Raw genomic sequence first — 17,230 nt, 5'->3', positions numbered from 1 at the left:
TGTTCAAATGTGTGTGAATTACTGAGGGACCAAACTACCGAGGTCATCGGTCCCTAGACTTACACACTACTTTAATTTATGCTAAAAACAACACACACTCCCATGCCCGAGGGAGGATTCGAACCTTCGGCGGGAGGGGCCGCGCAGTCCGTGACATGGCGCCTCAAACCGAGAGACCACTACTCGCGGCTTTAGTACAGCATTGCCTTTGCTACGTACAAGCTTACAAGCTTCCGCAAACGGCAGATTTGTCCAGTATCGCCAAGAATTAACTTTAGAAGTTCAGAAGTTTAAAGTCGCAAAACTCTCAAAATTTCAAAAGTAACCTATGCGATCGATATCCGTCAGTAATCCCCCCCCCCCCCGCCCCAACCACCATCACGTGTTAAATAGTCGATGTTAAGCCTGTAAAACTCTTATGGCTGAATACGTCGAACCCTAATTATAATGCTTTTATTAGCTTCGGATTATTCACCCATAACGTAATGTTTATGACGAGTTGCAGAATCATATTACTCCGTGGGTACATTCCTTGATATATGTGGATATTGTTTGCAAAATGTGCTGGGAATAGACTTAGTAGTAAAGAAGCAGATGCTAAAAATTTACTGCACCAACAGCGAAAATATAGTACATGATAAAATTTTTACCTTTCATTATTTCGTGGAGGAGTGTGAGGAAGAAAAAGTTTCGAAAAGGGTTGGAATTATGGGTTAGGTTAGTGTTGTTTAACGTCCCGTCGACAACGAGGTCATTAGAGACGGAGCGCAAGCTCGGGTTAGGGAAGGATGGGGAAGGAAATCGGCCGTGCCCTTTCAAAGGAACCATCCCGGCATTTGCCTGAAGCGATTTAGGGAAATCACGGAAAACCTAAATCAGGATGGCTGGAGACGGGATTGATCCGTCGTCCTCCCGAATGCGAGTCCGTTGGAATTATGAATCAAGTTCTTTGGAATTCAGTAAGTGCCCTCACTTTCAAATACAATATGCGTAATTTGCATGCAATCAGTTACACTGCCCTAACACAGAAACAACGGGTGTTTCTGCTGGAGCGTGCAGAAATTTAACAGCACACAACAATGCTCCACTGAACAATTTGAAGCAGGGAACCTGGCGGTCGGAGAAGCCAATTTAAGGAGGTATAGACGTAAACTTGACTGCCGCTTCGTCTAGCATTAGTTTTCAGCTTATTTACAACTAACATGCGTCCGAGTTTACACGTACTGTTCTGTTTGTTTACATGGACACTATTTCCTGCAAGGAAACATGGACGACGAACCTGATTACTAGGAAGTCATGACGCAGGTTCTGTTAACTTTACTTATTCGTTAAGTTGCTCTGTTGTATCGTATTTACACTCTACGTGAGCTGATGTGGGTACCCCATGACGGTATACCGCCTCACTTCACTGTAGACGTCCGCAACCATCTCGGTGCTGTATTTCCTGATCGCTGGATTGGAAGGGCAGGTCCTATTCCACGGCCTGCGAGGTCAGCAGGCCAGAATCCCCTTGATTATTTCCTATGGCGATATCTAAAGTGACTTTGTATGGGACCCCAGTGGGTACGGAGATGGAATTACTCGCCAGAGTAGTAGTTGCATGTGACGTGATTCGAAATACAACTGGGATGCATGTCAGGGTGTGTCAGAATATTGTTCGTCGATGTCATGCTCACAATGAGGTCGATGGCCGTCAGTTTCACCACATCTTGTAAACATTGTACGAGGCGTGTTTTTTAAGTACGTACGGTTTTGAAATTAAAAAAAGAAGCGTGCTAAGATATCTCAATAATTTTATTTTTACATGAAAGCCTGTACCTTAATCTACTTTTCTACATCATTTCCGTCAATAATGAGGCACTTGTCATAACGTTTTACCAGTTTTTGAATACCCTCCTCATAGAAGTCTTCCGCTTGACTTGTTAACCACTACATCACCACTGTTTTGACTTCGTCATCGTCTTGAAGACGCTGACCGCCCAGGATTTCTTCAAGTGCAGAAACAGATGGTAGCCACTTGGCGCGATATCGGGGCTGTACGGAGGATGATCTAGAGTTTCCCATCGAAAAGATGTGATGAGATCTTTGGTCTGATTCGCCACATGCGGACGGGCATTGTCTTGCAGCAAAACGATGCCCTTGCTCACCTTCCACGGACTGTTGCTTTGATTCTGGTGTGACGTAAGCCACCAATGTTTCATCTCCCGTAACAATTTGGCTCAAGGAAAGTAAATGCACTGTCTAAATGTTTGGTCTTGTGCGCATCCATCAACATTTTCGGTACCCAACGAGCGTACAATTTTCGGTAGTTAAAGTGCTCGGTCACAATGCCATACAAAACACTACGAGAAACATTAGGAAAGTCATCCCGCAAGGAGGAAATCGTAAAGCGTCTGTTTTCTCTCACCTTATTGTCCACTTCCTGCACCAAACTTTCATTAATGACCCACGGACGTCCACTCCGTTGTTCATCATACACATTTGTGCTGCTATCTTTAAATGCTCTCATCCACTTTCTTACACTTCCATCACTCATAATGTTTTCTCTGTAAACTGCACAGATCTCAGGGTGAATATCAATCGCTTTTAGGCCTTTAGCACTAAGAAATCTCATAACAGCCCGTACTTCACAGTCGGCGGGACTCACGATTATCGGAGGCATCTTAAACACTCAGTACACAACGTAAACAAGGAAGAATCAGACTGTAATGTCGTCAATGCGTAGATTAAGGTAGAGGCTTTCATGTAAAAATAAAATTATTGAGATATCTTAGCATGTCTTTTTTTAATTTCAAAACGGTACTTACTTAGAAAAACACGCCTCGTACGTTGACTGCGTCAATGATGGTATTTGCAGCTAACTGCAAGTAATGTAAATAAAAAAGTACACAGTAATGTGATTTTATTCCCATTATCTCCTTAAGGTGGCTTCTCCGACCGCAGGATCCTCACCTCAAATTGTTCAGTGGAGCATCCTCTGTCCTGTTAAGACTTTGCACGTTCTCACAGAAACAACCTGTACAGTTTCTTACTTTAGTACTTGAGTTATAGTGCTAAACTTCCAGGATAAGATTTATACCTTTTACTAACTATATAATGAGTTTTTATGGCTCTGAGCAGGCTTTTCTAGGTTCCATATTCTTTCAAGAGACCCCATTTTATAACAGTCTAATCTTTAAATAAACAGATAAATGTTCTTAGTAAAAATATTGAATATGGTTGTATTTATTTGTAATTACTTCGACCACCACCTGGTGTCTCTACAGTTTTCAGCTAAGAAAAACGCTCAAGAAATGGTTCAAATGGCTGTGAGCACTATCGGACTTGACATCGGAGGTCATCAGTCCCCTAGACTTAGAACTACTTAAATCTAACTAACCTAAGGACATCACACACATTCATGCCCGAGGCAGGATTCGAACCTGCGACCGTAGCGGTCACGCGGTTCCAGACTGTAGCGCCTAGAACCGCTCGGCCACACCGGCCGGCAGTAGGTTTTTAAATGCAGTCAATAATTAATATGAAACACTGAAAATAAACATTTTGTCGCCCATGTACTCTGTCAGACAGGTATCCTGCAACAGGGATGTGAGTATGTTTTGGAGGTAGAGTCTCCAAGCATGTGAAAAACATGTTCTTAATTTTAAACAGGACAAGGTTACGTTCTTTCCTTGAAACAGGTGAAATTTTCGTGTGGAAAAAAGTTTACTATTTGATGACATGCATGCATAGTGCTTTGCGCATCGGAAGTGGCAGCACACAGTGGCGATACAGACGCCATTCGTGTCTTGCTGGCCGGAGCAGTCTATTCCGCCCGCTGCCCAACACCTACCAGTTTCAGCCGCACTGTACGGCGGCTAAGGTCAGAGAATGGACGCTCTCAGCCACTGGCAGCAGCGAGTCTAAATAACGGCAGTTGCAGCAGCAGTAAAACCCCCTGGAACAGCAAGTGTACTCGCAGCGCGCCCTTTCAGCGAGCGTGGACACCACAAAGCAAAGCGCAGCCTCACCGCGAACGGAGACGGGCGTCCATCTGCGCTGGCTGCGGCCACGCCGATCGCGAGCACGTTGTGGCAGGCACGGCGCGCTCGCAACGAAAACAGCTGAGGAAACAAGCGACAGGCGCCGCGTGAAAGTTCTGCACGGCAAGTGGGGCGCGCCAACTCGCGACCGTGGCGCGCAGACCGCGAATGTTGCGGCCAGCGGCAGCGCTCCCCGACACACGTGCACTTGGCGCCACAAAACTTGGCCGCCCTCAGAATCTCTAAGTCCGGTCATCTTCACGGTCTGGCAACACTGTAGGGTGCGGAAGTGGCCGGAGGAAGTGTTGTCTTCCGCTCGAGCTGTTCTACTGCTGTATCAGCTTCTCTAGTGGTAATCGTCGCGCAATGCACAGGCAAAGTCGCGAGTTCGATTCCATGTTTTTTTAACCGCATATCGGCTGACTGCTGAAAGTATCAATCTGATGCATCCTCAGAGATACTTTGCTTTTCACTTTCTAACCTACCGCTAATAGCAAAATCTTCCGCGACGGATCGCGTGGCTGCGTCAGTATCAGAACAGTTTGTGCTACAGAGTTTCTTCGCCCTACGGCGGCCGCCGACCACTCAACACCGGCCGCTGTAAGACCAGATGATAGTGGTGCGGCTCGTCTTGGGCACGATCCTGCACGCACACTGGTAAGCATCAAATTGTTTCCTTTTGTAATTTTAGTTTTCGCGCCAAATAACTTCGATAAAGTGATCACCACTCAACGACACATGTGTGGATCACTGACTATATACCGATTGTCATTCTCGTGTTACACTTACTAGTGCAAGTACCGAGCGACGTGACACAGAGGTTAGCACACTGGATCCGGATTCGGGAGGACGATGGTTCAAACCCGCGTCCGGTCACCCTGATTTAAAATGGTTCAAATGGCTCTGAGCACTATGGGACTTAACATCTGAGGCCATCAGTCCCCTATAACTTAGAACTAAGTAACATAACTAACCTAAGGACATCACACACATCCATGCCCGAGGCAGGATTCGAACCTGCGACCGTAACGGTCGCGCGGTTGCAACCTGAAGCGCCTAGAAACGCTCGGCCACACCGGTCCTCTTACTCCAACCAACCAACTAGTGCAAGTAGAACTAGAGCTGTGACGGTTCCATAAAAAATTATGTTACAAGTAATAATAATTTCATGTGGCTAAACGAGCTGGTGCAAGTCTTACAATTAAGTTTGAATCTGAACCACGTGTTGTTTCTGGCGACTCCTCACAGTATTGAGAGGTGAACGGAAGGTTAAACCGAAGGCTGGAAATTCCTTGGTCTGAAAGATATTGCTAGACCACCAGGCACGACATTTTCAATTATAGACCTTTGAGAGTAAATTTGCGAGCTCTTGAAAAATATTGTAATTTAGTCAGTTACTTCAGATTTTAAAATTCTGAAAAATTAGTTCTTAATGAATTTTTCTACCAGATTCCATATATATGAAATTCTTCAGTTATGTTTAGCTCAAAAATTTCTTAGTAGTAATGACATATTCCTCAGTATTTCCTGGTTCAGGGCTTGAGATAGTAGTCAACAACAATGAAGGAAATTTGCGTTTAGAAAGTCTGTTACCGAAAGTGCATTGATACCGCTAAGAGTATGGAAAATGCCTTGCTGTTGTTACGGTTAACACTCGGAGAGACAGACAACAAAGTTATACTATGACGGTTCCGTTTTTACCGACTGAGGTACAGAATCTTAAAAAATAAAGGAACGTGTAGCTGTGAACTCTACACTTAACGTCTACAGTGCGCGACGTTTACCACTAGAATACAGGCAGTTACGGCACTGTAACAGCTCGAGCGGAAGGAAACACTTCCTCCAGATACTTCCGTATCCTACAGTGTTGCCAGGTCGTGCATATATCCGAACTTAGAATCCTGATGGGCGTCAGAGTGCTGTGAAGTGTAAATACACCGATAACCGAAAACATCATTTCTGAATAAAATTTTGTAGTCAGTTGCGCAGTTATCTTTATTTCGCTTTACCAGTTTCAATAGATTAATCTGTCACCTTCAGACGCTCTGTATTGGTTTAGCAGATGTCAGTATTTTCTTCACAGACATATTGAAAACGAACATATTTTAAGTGATAATTATAATCAGCGACTGACAGAATTATAATTTCCAGCAAATGAATGACAATTATGCACATAGTAAAGTTATTTCAATTCCCTGCCATTTAATATTAATTTGTCCTCTCCCTGCACTGTGTCCTCTAGTTACCGACACAGTCTTACATTTCTCCACACTGCATTTCATGCTATATTTCTCAATCTCTTCATTTAAAATGTGACGCCCTTCTTGCACATCCTTACTGTTAGTTCCACACAAAACAGTATCGTCACTAAATACGAATAACTACTCATCCCATCCTTTCTAATCTTCTTTTAACTCTTTCACAATTCCATCCATCATGATAAATAGTAATGGTGATACCACACTTCCTTTTATGAGCCCAGTAACATTCGTAAACCAATCAGTTCTTCCAACTTTGCTCTGAACACAGTCGAAGCTTTGCTTTTGTCGCAGATTGCTTAAAGAATCTCAATTCTTTGTTTTTCAACCCACCTCCTCCCCAGGTATCTCATACCTTTCCTCTGGGGACGCTCACTTAACTTGAGCTGATCCCCGCAATTACTAGAAATGCGAGTAACATTGGCTCATATGTCTTCTGCCTTTTCCTAAGATATGTTATCACCAGATTTTTTCCATATTTCCAGTGCCTTTCAGTCAACTGTCTCATACTAAACACTGAGTCGATTGTTTATCTACAAGAACGAAAGCCATACTGCCCCTCTTCTAACATTCCATTTTTTTCCTTGTTTCAAGTATCCTCCTCATTGCTTTTGTTACTTGTTGTACCACAGTGATCCCCCTCGCTAGGTATCTGCCTTCTTGAATACTGGAATTTTTATGTGGACACTGGCACAAGTGCTTACATAAATGCTTTTCCCTTTCCTTCGAAGGGGGAGGGTGGTTGGGTTGGTGGCTGGGATTCGTGACCTCCGCGGTCGCCCCGCCAGAGGGAACGGGGTGGTTGGAGCCCCACACGGCGGCCCGGTCGCCACTGACACCGGCCGCCCCCGCTGTCGATCTGGCCAGACATCTCGCCGAGTGCGTCGCAGACCGGACGCGCTAATTGGCCTTGACCAGCCCTGCGCACGCCGCGGAGCTACCGCTCCGTATGCCGCGGGCCAAGAGTCACCCACAAGCTCGCGACACCCGTCCCCAGCCACGCTGACCATTCCTTTATCTCGCAATACGAGCTGCGGCGGAACAAGTCGGCCACTTCGACATCAACAAAGATTCACGACAACGCCTCATTAGTGCGACTGGATTCGTGATTTGCTGTCAGAAAGGTCACAGTTCTTAGTAATAGATGGAAAGACATCGAGTAAAGCAGAAGTAATATCCGACGTTCCCCAAGGAAGTGTTGTTGTTGTGGTCTTCAGTCCAGAGACTGGTTTGATGCAGCTCTCCACGCTACTCTATTCTGTGCAAGTTTCTACATCTTCCAGTACCTACTGCAAGCTACATCCTTCTGAAACTGCTTAGTGTATTCATCTCTTGGTCTCCCTCTAAGATTTGTACCCTCCACGCTACCCTCCAATACTCAATTGGTGATCCCTTGATGCCTCAGAACATGTCCTACCAACCGATCCCTTCTTCTAGTCAAGTTATGCCACAACTTTCTCTTCTGTCCAATTCTATTCAATACCTCCTCTCCTCATTAGTTATGTGATCTACCTATCTAATCTTCAGCATTCTTCTGTAGCACCACATTTCGAAAGCTTCTATTCTCTTCTTGTCCAAACTATTTATCGGCTTTTCGCGGATGATGCTGTAGTATACAGAGAAGTTGCAGCATTAGAAAATTGCAGCGAAATGCAGGAAGATCTGCAGCGGATAGGCACCTGGTGCAGCGAGTGCCAACTGACCCATAACATAGACAAATGTAATGTATTACGAATACATACAAAGAAGGATCCTTCATTGTATGATTATATGAAAGCGGAACAAACACTGGTAGCAGTTAGTTCTGTAAAATATCTGGGAGTATGCGTGCGGAACGATCTGAAGTGGAATGACCATATAAAATTAATTGTTGGTAAGGCGGGTGCCAGGTTTAGATTCATTAGGAGAGTCCTTAGAAAATGTAGTCCATCAACAAATGAGGCGGCTTACGAAACACTCGTTCGACCTATACTTGAGTATTGCTCATCAGTGTGGGATCCGTACCAGGTCGGGTTGACGGAGGAGATAGAGAAGATCCAAAGAAGAGCGGCGCGTTTCGTCACAGGGTTATTTGGTAAGCGTGATAGCGTTACGGAGATGTTTAGCACACTCAAGTGGCAGACTCTGCAAGAGAGGCGCTCTGCATCGCGGTGTAGGTTGCTGTAAAGGTTTCGAGAGGGTGCGTTTCTGGATGAGGTATCGAATATATTGCTTCCCCCCACTTATACCTCCCGACGACATCATCACAAATGTAAAATTAGACAGATTCGAGCGCGCACGGAGGCTTTCCGGCAGTCGTTCTTCCCGCGAACCATACGCGACTGGAACAGGAAAGGGATGTAATAACAGTGGCACGTAAAGCGCCCTCCGCCACACATCATTGGGTGGCTTGTGGAGTATAGATGTAGATGTTTCACTTCCATACATGGCCATACTCCATACAAATACTTTCAGAAACGACTTCCCGACACTTAAATCTATACTCCATGTTAACAAATTTCTCTTCTTCAGAAACGCTTTCCTTGCCATTGAAAGTCTACATTTTATATCCTCTCTACTTCGACCATCATCAGTTATTTTGCTCCCGAAATAGCAAAACTCCTTTACTACTTCAAGTGTCTCATTCCCTCAGCATCACCCGCCGTAATTCGACTACATTCCATTATCCTCGTTTTGCTTTTGTTGATGTTCATCTTATATCCTCCTTTCAAGACGCTGTCCATTCCGTTCAACTGCTCTTCCAAGTCCTTTGCTGTCTCTGACAGAATTACAATGTCATCGGCAAACGTCAAAGTTTTTATTTCTTCTCCATGGATTTTAATTCCTACTCCTAATTTTTCTTTTGTTTCCTTTACTGCTTGCTCAATATACAGATTGAATAACATCACGGATAGGCTACAACCCTGTCTCACTCCCTTCCCAACCATTGCTTCCCTTTCATACCGCTTGACTCTTATAACTGCCATCTGGTTTCTGTACGAAATGCAAATAGCCTTTCGCTCCATGTATTTTACCCCTGCCACCTTCAGAATTTGAAAGAGAGTACTGCAGTCAACATTATCAAAAGCTTTCTCTAAGTCTACAAATGCTAGAAACGTAGGTTTGCCTTTCCTTAATCTATTTTCAAAGATAAGTCGCAGGGTCAGTATTGCCTCAAAGGAAGTGTTATAGGCCCTCTATTGTTCCTGATCTATATTAACGGTATAGGACACAATCTGAGTAGACGTCTTAGATTGTTTGCAGAGGATGCTGTCATTTACCGTCTTGTAAAGTCATCAGATGATCAAAACGACTTGCAAAATGATTTAGATAAGATACCTGTATGGTGCGAAAAGTGGCAATTGACCCTGAATAAAGAAAAGTGTGAAGTTATTCACATGAGTACTAAAAGAAATCAGCTAAATTTTGATTACGCGATAAGTCACACAAAGCTGAAGGCTGTAAATTCAGCTAAATACTTAGGGATTACAGTTACAAATAACCTAAATTGGAACGATCAAATAGATAACATTGTGGGTACAGCAAACCAAAGACTGTGATTCATTGACAGAAAGGTGCAACAGGTCTACCAAAGAGACTGCTTACACCACGCTTGTCCGCCATATTATGGAGTATTGCTGTGCGGTGTGGGATCCGCATCAGGTGGGACTGACGGATGACATCGAAAAAGTACAAAGAAGGGCAGCTCGTTTTGTACTATCGCGAAATAGGGGAGATAGTGTCACAGACATGATACGTGAATTGGAGTGGCAATCATTAAAACAAAGGCGTTTTTCTTTGCGACGGGATCTTCTCATTAAATTTCAATCACCAGTTTTCTCCTCCAATTGCGAAAACATTCTCTTGGCACGAACCCACATAGACATAAATGATCATAACGCTAAAATTAGAGAAATCAGGGCTCGCACAGAAAAATTTAAGTGCTCGTTTTTCCGGCGTGCCGTTCGAGAGTGAGATGGTAGAGAGACAGCTTTAAGGTGGTTCACTGAACCCTCTGCCAGCCACTTTATTGTGAATAGCAGAGTAATCACGTAGATGTAGATGATAGCGAACAACAGTCTCAGAAAGGCCAGCTCAGTGTCGAAAGCATTATTGTCCCTCGGCTGGAGAATGCGAGAACATTTTTGCATGAGAAGTGCTTCACCTCGAACGCGCAGAAGCGCACGAAAATGTACTTAGAAAATAGATTGGCATTCGCCAAACCTAAACCGTTCCGTAGGTCTGCAAAAGAGTAAAGCTCACCCCAAATGACTCGCTTCTGTCCACTGGCGCCGCTCTTTGGACCACCTCAAGCGTCGCTCAGCCCTGACTACAAAAGTTACCTGTGAGGACGTGCTCGAACACTGTACTCCGTTCTTTTTAACTTCCTGCACACGGTCACTGGACTCCTTGAAGCTCTTTGGTACTCACAAGTGAATCTTCCTGCTGGTTTAGTGTTCTTTTTTACAGCCACCGTCCGCAAGTCCGTCAGTAGATGAGGACTGCCTCGCCCTGATATACCAGTGCTTGTTCCTTCTCGTTTCCATCTCACAGGCACACCACCAACATTCGACTTGGACAGCTTTACAAGGGTTGAGATGTCCCTGATGTACACTGACGGAAAAAAAATCGCACCAGCAAAAATGACTAGTGTACAGTAATAAAATTCCGGGAATACATTTGCGTAGGTAACATATTTATGCCATCAACACTGCAAGATCACAGATTAATGTAAGCGCGAGATAAGCCGTTGCAAATGTGAAATGCTGGTAGATTAATAATTGGGGTAACCGCCAGTGTGTTGAATGCAAGCGGAATTTGCTGCAAGGATTTGACGATGCTCTGACGATCTTAAGGTAGCCAAATACCACACCCCGAGCATGAAGGGTCAAAGGTAACTCTTCGCCAACATTTCCCCCAGTCACGTCGTACTCAGTTCTCTATCGACGCACTTGTAAATAACACTTATCAAACGCTTCACGAATTTCGATCAAGCAAAATACATCACAAAGATCGCAGAGTGATGTCCCGTTCTGGAGGCAGACACAACTCGGTTCGCCTCGGGCTCGGTCGGCACCATGCCGGTCAAATCCGTTCTCTCAGAGGCCGTCATCGATAGCGGGGGTCGCGGCGTTCTCGAGTTAGTAAAACAGTCTGACTCCGGTTCACTTGAATTTCTCTCAACCTAACAGTTAGCCAGGTTTGGTAACTCGAGCTGACTCATCTCTGTTTGCGCCAACTTCTTTACGAAGCAATCAGAGCTTGAACATATTCTCAGTTCGAATGTAATAAACTTTCTTGAGACTGGGAAGCTTATATCCACGTATCAGCACGGTTACAGAAGGCATCACTCGGGCGAAAATCAGCTTGCCCTTTTCTCACACGATATACAGCGAACTACGAGTGAAGGGCAACAGGCAGATTCCATATTTCCATACTTCTAGATTTCCAGAAAGCATTTGACACGGTGCCCCACTGCAGGCTGTTAACGCACACTGGACTCGGATTCGGGAGGACGACGGTTCGATCCCGCGTCCGGCCATCCTGATTTAGGTTTTCCGTGATTTCCCTAAATCGTTCCAGGCAAATGCCGAGATGGTTCCTTTGAAAGGGCACGGCCGACTTCAAAAATGGTTCAAATGGCTCTGAGCACTATGGGACTCAACATCTTAGGTCATAAGTCCCCTAGAACTTAGAACTACTTAAACCTAACTAACCTAAGGACATCACACAATACCCTGCCATCACGAGGCAGAGAAAATCCCTGACCCCGCCGGGAATCGAACCCGGGAACCCGGGCGTGGGAAGCGAGAACGCTACCGCACGACCACGAGATGCGGACTCGGCCGACTTCCTTCCCCGTCCTTCCTTAATCCGGTGAGACCGATGACCTCGCTGTCTGGTCTCCTCCCCCAAACAACCAAACCAACCGACCAGGCTGTTAACGAAGGCACGAGCATACGGAATAAGTTCACAGATGTGTGAGTGGCTCTAAGACTTCTTAAGCAGTAGAACCCAGTTCTCCACGGCGAGCGATCATCAGAGACAAGGGTGTCGTCAGGAGTGCCCCAGGAAAGTGTGACAGGAGCGCTGTTGTTCTCTGTACACGTAAATGATTCGGCGGACAGGGTGGGCAGCAGTCTGCGTTTGTTTGCTGATGATGCCGTGGCGTACGGGAAACTGACGAAGTTGAGTGACCGTAGGAAGATAAAAAAATCACTTAGATAAAATTTCCAGTTGCTGTCATGAATGGCAACTAGCCCTGAATGTGGAAAAACGTGACGTTATTGCGCATGAGCAGGAAGAACAAACCTGTACCGGTTGGATACAGTAGTACTAGAGTTCTGCTTGACACGGTCAAGTCGTTTAAATATCTGGGCGTAACGTTGCAAAGCGATATGAGACGGAATGAGCATGTGAAAACTGTGGTAGGGATAGAGAATGGTCGACTTCTGTTTACTGGAGAATTTTGGGAAAGACTTGTTCACCTGTAAAGGAGGCCGCATATGGGACGCTGGTGCGATCTGTTCCTGAACACTGCTCGAGTGTTTGGTATACGTACCAGCTCGTGTTACAGGAAGATACCCAAGCAATTCAGAGGCGGTCTGCGAGATTTGTTACAAGTAGGTTCGAACAACACCTAAGTGTTATGGAGGTGCTTCGGGAACTCAAAAGCCTGAAGGAAAGGCGACATTCTTTTCGAGAAATACTACTGAGAAATTTTAGAGAACTGGCATTTGAAACTGACTGCAGAACGATTCTACTGCCGCCAACATACATAGCACGTAAGGACCACGAAGATAAGAGAAATTAGGGCTCAAACGGAGGCATATAGACAGTCGTTTCTTCTTCACCCTATTTGCGCGTGGAACAGGAAAGAAAATGGCTAATAATGATACAGTTTACCCTCCGCCACGCATCGCACGGTGGCTTTCGGAGTATCTATGCAGACGTAGGGCTTCCGCTGAGTCGGTGCATGCACGAAAAGTACAGCAACTGATAGTCGTATTAAAATTTATCATCACTGTCGATCTTCCTCTTTCGTTTCACCCGACTTTGGGGTGCGGTAAAAATCAATCAATCTTTAATGTTCTGAGTCTTATTAATAGTGCAGTATTGTTTCCTTCGTTGGTTAGTTGGCTGATTTTGGAGTAAGAGGGGACCAAACAGCGAAGTCACCCGTCCGATCGGTTTAGGGAAGAATGGGGAAGGAAGTCGGCCGTGCCCTTGCAAAGCAACCATCCCTGCATTTGCCCGAAGCGATTTAGGGAATTGACGGAAAAGCTAAATTAGGATGTCCGTACGCATGTTTGAACCTTCGTCCTTCCGAATGTGAGTACAGTGTACTAACCACTGCGCACCTCTCTCCGTCTTCCACTCGTTCTGATCTTCCTTTCCTGTCTTCTTCAGAGATTTGCATCGTTCGTTTGGCTTTAATTTTGACTTGGAACCTCTCTGATCTCCGTTTTTTTTTCTTTTTTTCAATTGTATCTGAACATATTTCCTGTGATTTTTAGTTCTTTTATGACTTTCTCCACTTCCTTACACCAATTTGGTTCGTTATTTTGTTGCATAACTAGCAAAAACTACCTGTCTGGGATCATTCTGAGAATGTGTCCATAAAAATCAATTTTTCTTGTCCTCATCATGTCAGACGTTTTCGGTAGTTTGGTATAGGGTTTCATTTACGAAGTGGATTAGTTTGTTGTTGTGGAATCTAGGGCCAAAATTTTTTCTTAATATCTTTCTTTCCTTGATCTCCAACCTTTCAACTAGGCCATGAGATGTGAAGGACAGCGTTTCCACTGCATCGAGGTTTTAGGTTTGATTACTGCGTTGTAATGTCTTATTTCGCATTCCATGAGGGGGACTCTGTTACCTGTTTTTAGCGAATTGGAAGGCCGGTTCAATTTCTTCTAGATTCCATTGCCTTCTTTTTGTCGGGGGCATTCCAAATTGATCCACTCTCCAAGATATCTGAATTCCTTGACAGATACCTACTTTCTGTTCTCCCACTTCAAAATGTTTTGGTGGGTTATGCATATTTGTTCTTATTTTCGTCTTTTCGAAGGAGATTTTGACACCTATTTTTTCTGGTGGTTTGTGTAGTTCGAGTTCTGTTCTTTTACTTCTTTCCAGGCCTCGGCTAGTACGGCCAAATTATCTGTAAAGGCTAGACAATGTACTTTGACGCCTTTGCTTTTTGCTCTTAGTCGGATTCCACTATGGATACGGCTACTTTTTCCAGCGCGCAGTTAAACAACAGTGAGGAGAGTCCATCTCCTTGCCGTACACCAGTTTTTATCTCAAAAGGGTCGGAGAGTTCTCCCTTGAATTTCAGACTGAAGTATGTCTTGGTAAGGCTTTTTCCGATTAGGTTTGTGGTTTTGCTGTCTACGTTTCATTCTTTGAGTAATTCCCGGTCTGTTCAGTCGTATGCTTTCTGAAAGTCAATGAAAGCGATAATATTAGCATATTACTGTATATTCTCGTATTGACTTGTCTTCTGTCTATGGATCTTACGCTGATGTCTATTTTCCCGGGATTTCGGCAGCACCACTGGCTGACGCTGTCACAGATTCACCCTCCACTGCTTGGGGAGGACTGGAGGCTGAAGCTTAGACAAAGGTAGCCACTAGCGGCGCCGAAAGCCCGGGGAAACAGAGGCAGAGGCAGAAGCTGGTATTTTACTTGTGAACAACTGGTATTTTTCCGTATTTGTTTGGCCTCTGTTACAACATGTGGTTTTTAATGTTTTACTAATAATCGAGTAAAAACCGAAATATGAATTTGCCACAGCAGCAGTGCTAAATTTTTACGTTTTTAAATAAACTTTTTTTAAAGAGGAATAATTTTGTTCATAAAATTTGCGTGGGTTTGAAACATTGCGCTATTACAGAAATTGGGAAAAGCGATTAGTGCCGTTGTAATAACAATTTCGATAGGAACGAGTAACAACAACATGGCATACGAATTGGCACAGCATTGCTGAGAGAATGTCCCTGCTGCCTGTGTCGTGGTTTGCGGTACGCGTGAACGTACAGTGTGTGTGACTTGGCTCCCACCTGGCCTACACTAAAGTGCGCGTCATTTATGTTGGCGGCCGAGTCTAGGTTCGTTCTGCGCATCTGACGTCACAAAACACAGTCAGCCAATGAACAAAGAACGACGTTGCCAGGTCTCGACTGCAGTGCATGGCATGGCATGGTCTTCAGTTTTAGAAGCGTTCAGTCATAAATAAAGTAATTGAACAAAAGCAATGTCTTCATAGCAGACTTTCTTCTATAGAAAGTTTGGAAAAAGCATTCTTTATACCAATTGCTTCATATTCTATTACTTAATTAAACCAAAGAAGCAATAAGCCTCCCAATTCAGGCGATAGCAAGGAAAGGTGTTTGTATCAATCTCAAGAACCGCTTTTTCGCAATAAAGAACAGCGGTAATTGTTTATTTCCTATTGTACTTCGACGAAGCGTGAGTAATTCATAGTCATACCAACAGTGTTTGTCAGTATTTTGCGTGACATGTTACAGTCCTGATGGGGTTCTGTAGTCAGACGAGCTGCGTTAGCGTAACGGTTAGGTGTTGGGCTTCTATGTGAAAGGTTATGAGTTCAAACCTTGTGCGCTGCTTAATATCTTCATTATTTAAAAACAATATCGAAGTGCCTTACTTCACGAATTATATTCGTTTGAATGCAATTTTTTTGAAATTTCTAGTGCTTTGTCTCTTCATTAACCCTTTCGCTGGTGCAGACACGTGCTCCCCGCATTTTGTCGTCACTGCACTGCTCGCCTGTGCTGACACATGGTGTTCAGACTGCTTCGATTTCACAAAAAACTATTTGGCCCAATATTTTGATTTTTACACATCTTCTTGACTGATACCTTCACCCCATAAATGACTTAGTTTTGTTTCAATGCTCACCGCAGTAGTTGTGCAGCATCAAAATATGGTAAACCATTGCACGAAATTTTGAAGAGTTTGCAGAGTTAAAAGTCCATACTTTCCGTATGGTCGATTTTAGTTGCCACAATGTTGAGAATGAAATGTTGACAAGATACCTAAATTTCATATAAAATTTACTGTATAACAATATCTCATTTAATTTAAGTACCAGATAGGTGTCGTATGTAATATTGAGAAATATTCCGTCTTTCGCGACTGTAATAAAAGTTTTATTTACACCGGGCGCGTTTGGCTTTATTTTAAAGCACTTCAATCAGTCAAAGGAAGTGGGGGGGGGGGGGGGGGAAGGTATCAGTCAAGAAGATGTGTAAAAATCTAATTTTTGGGCCAAATAGTTTTTGTGGAATCGAATGATAAGTGTGTCAAAGCAGTCGGAACACCGTGTGTCAGCACAGGCGAGCAGTGCAGTGATGACAAAATCGCGCACAGCGCGGAATGCGGGGAGCACGTCTCTGTAGCAGCGAAAGGGTTAATGCGGCCGTGGTGGCTTTACTTCATGAACTGCGCGCTCCCCCATAAACGTAAGTTTGCGAACTATACTATACTATGGCGCTGCTTCTCTTGGCGCGTGCAACTGGCAACGCAGCAATCTCCCGCGTCTGGGCGGCCATGCGCGAGCCGCCAAGATAAATGAATTGAACTATATTTTCTCGCTGTCGTCGCCGGCCATTCGTTCTATTGCAGAATGGCACACACCCTAATCTGGAAATTTTTTTACAGAGTGTTCTGTTTCACTTGCTTACAGGATTAAATATTTGCCTGTCATTTTTGTGAAATAATAAATAAGAAAGGAAATTAAAAACTTAACAATACAGAAAGTAGCTGATCTGAGCGTTGGTCTACATTATGCCTTTATCTGCTTGTAGCCCTTGAAAACGGGCAAATTAACACGAAAAACAGTTCTTTAACCTCAGTTTTCTCACCTTAGTACTGGGTGTTCGTAATTTCCAAATCGTGGTATGATCCCCGTTGGCAAAATTTTTTGCAGAGTTTCAAAAAACT

The 17,230-nt window shown here is 44.2% G+C and overlaps 1 protein-coding gene across 4 annotated transcripts in view; it reads right to left on the bottom strand.

Moving 5' to 3' along the window:
* LOC124544681 (copper-transporting ATPase 1) overlaps positions 1–17,230 on the bottom strand; it is a 528,466-nt gene that overhangs the window by 438,195 nt on the left and 73,041 nt on the right. Inside the window, exon 1 of one of the 4 annotated variants that reach the window (XM_047123308.1) lies at positions 4,011–4,048. The exons of the other annotated variants lie outside the window; for them this stretch is intronic. Coding sequence (XP_046979264.1) covers positions 4,011–4,033 — 23 coding nt within the window. The 5' untranslated portion in view covers positions 4,034–4,048. Of the gene's footprint in view, positions 1–4,010; positions 4,049–17,230 lie in introns of those variants that run through there. 4 annotated transcript variants of the gene reach the window in all.

Source organism: Schistocerca americana, chromosome 8 (genome assembly GCF_021461395.2).
Source record: "Schistocerca americana isolate TAMUIC-IGC-003095 chromosome 8, iqSchAmer2.1, whole genome shotgun sequence".
Lineage (NCBI taxonomy): Eukaryota > Metazoa > Arthropoda > Insecta > Orthoptera > Acrididae > Schistocerca > Schistocerca americana.
Note: the sequence above shows the minus strand (reverse complement) of the source record. Positions and strands in the feature narration are given on the sequence as shown.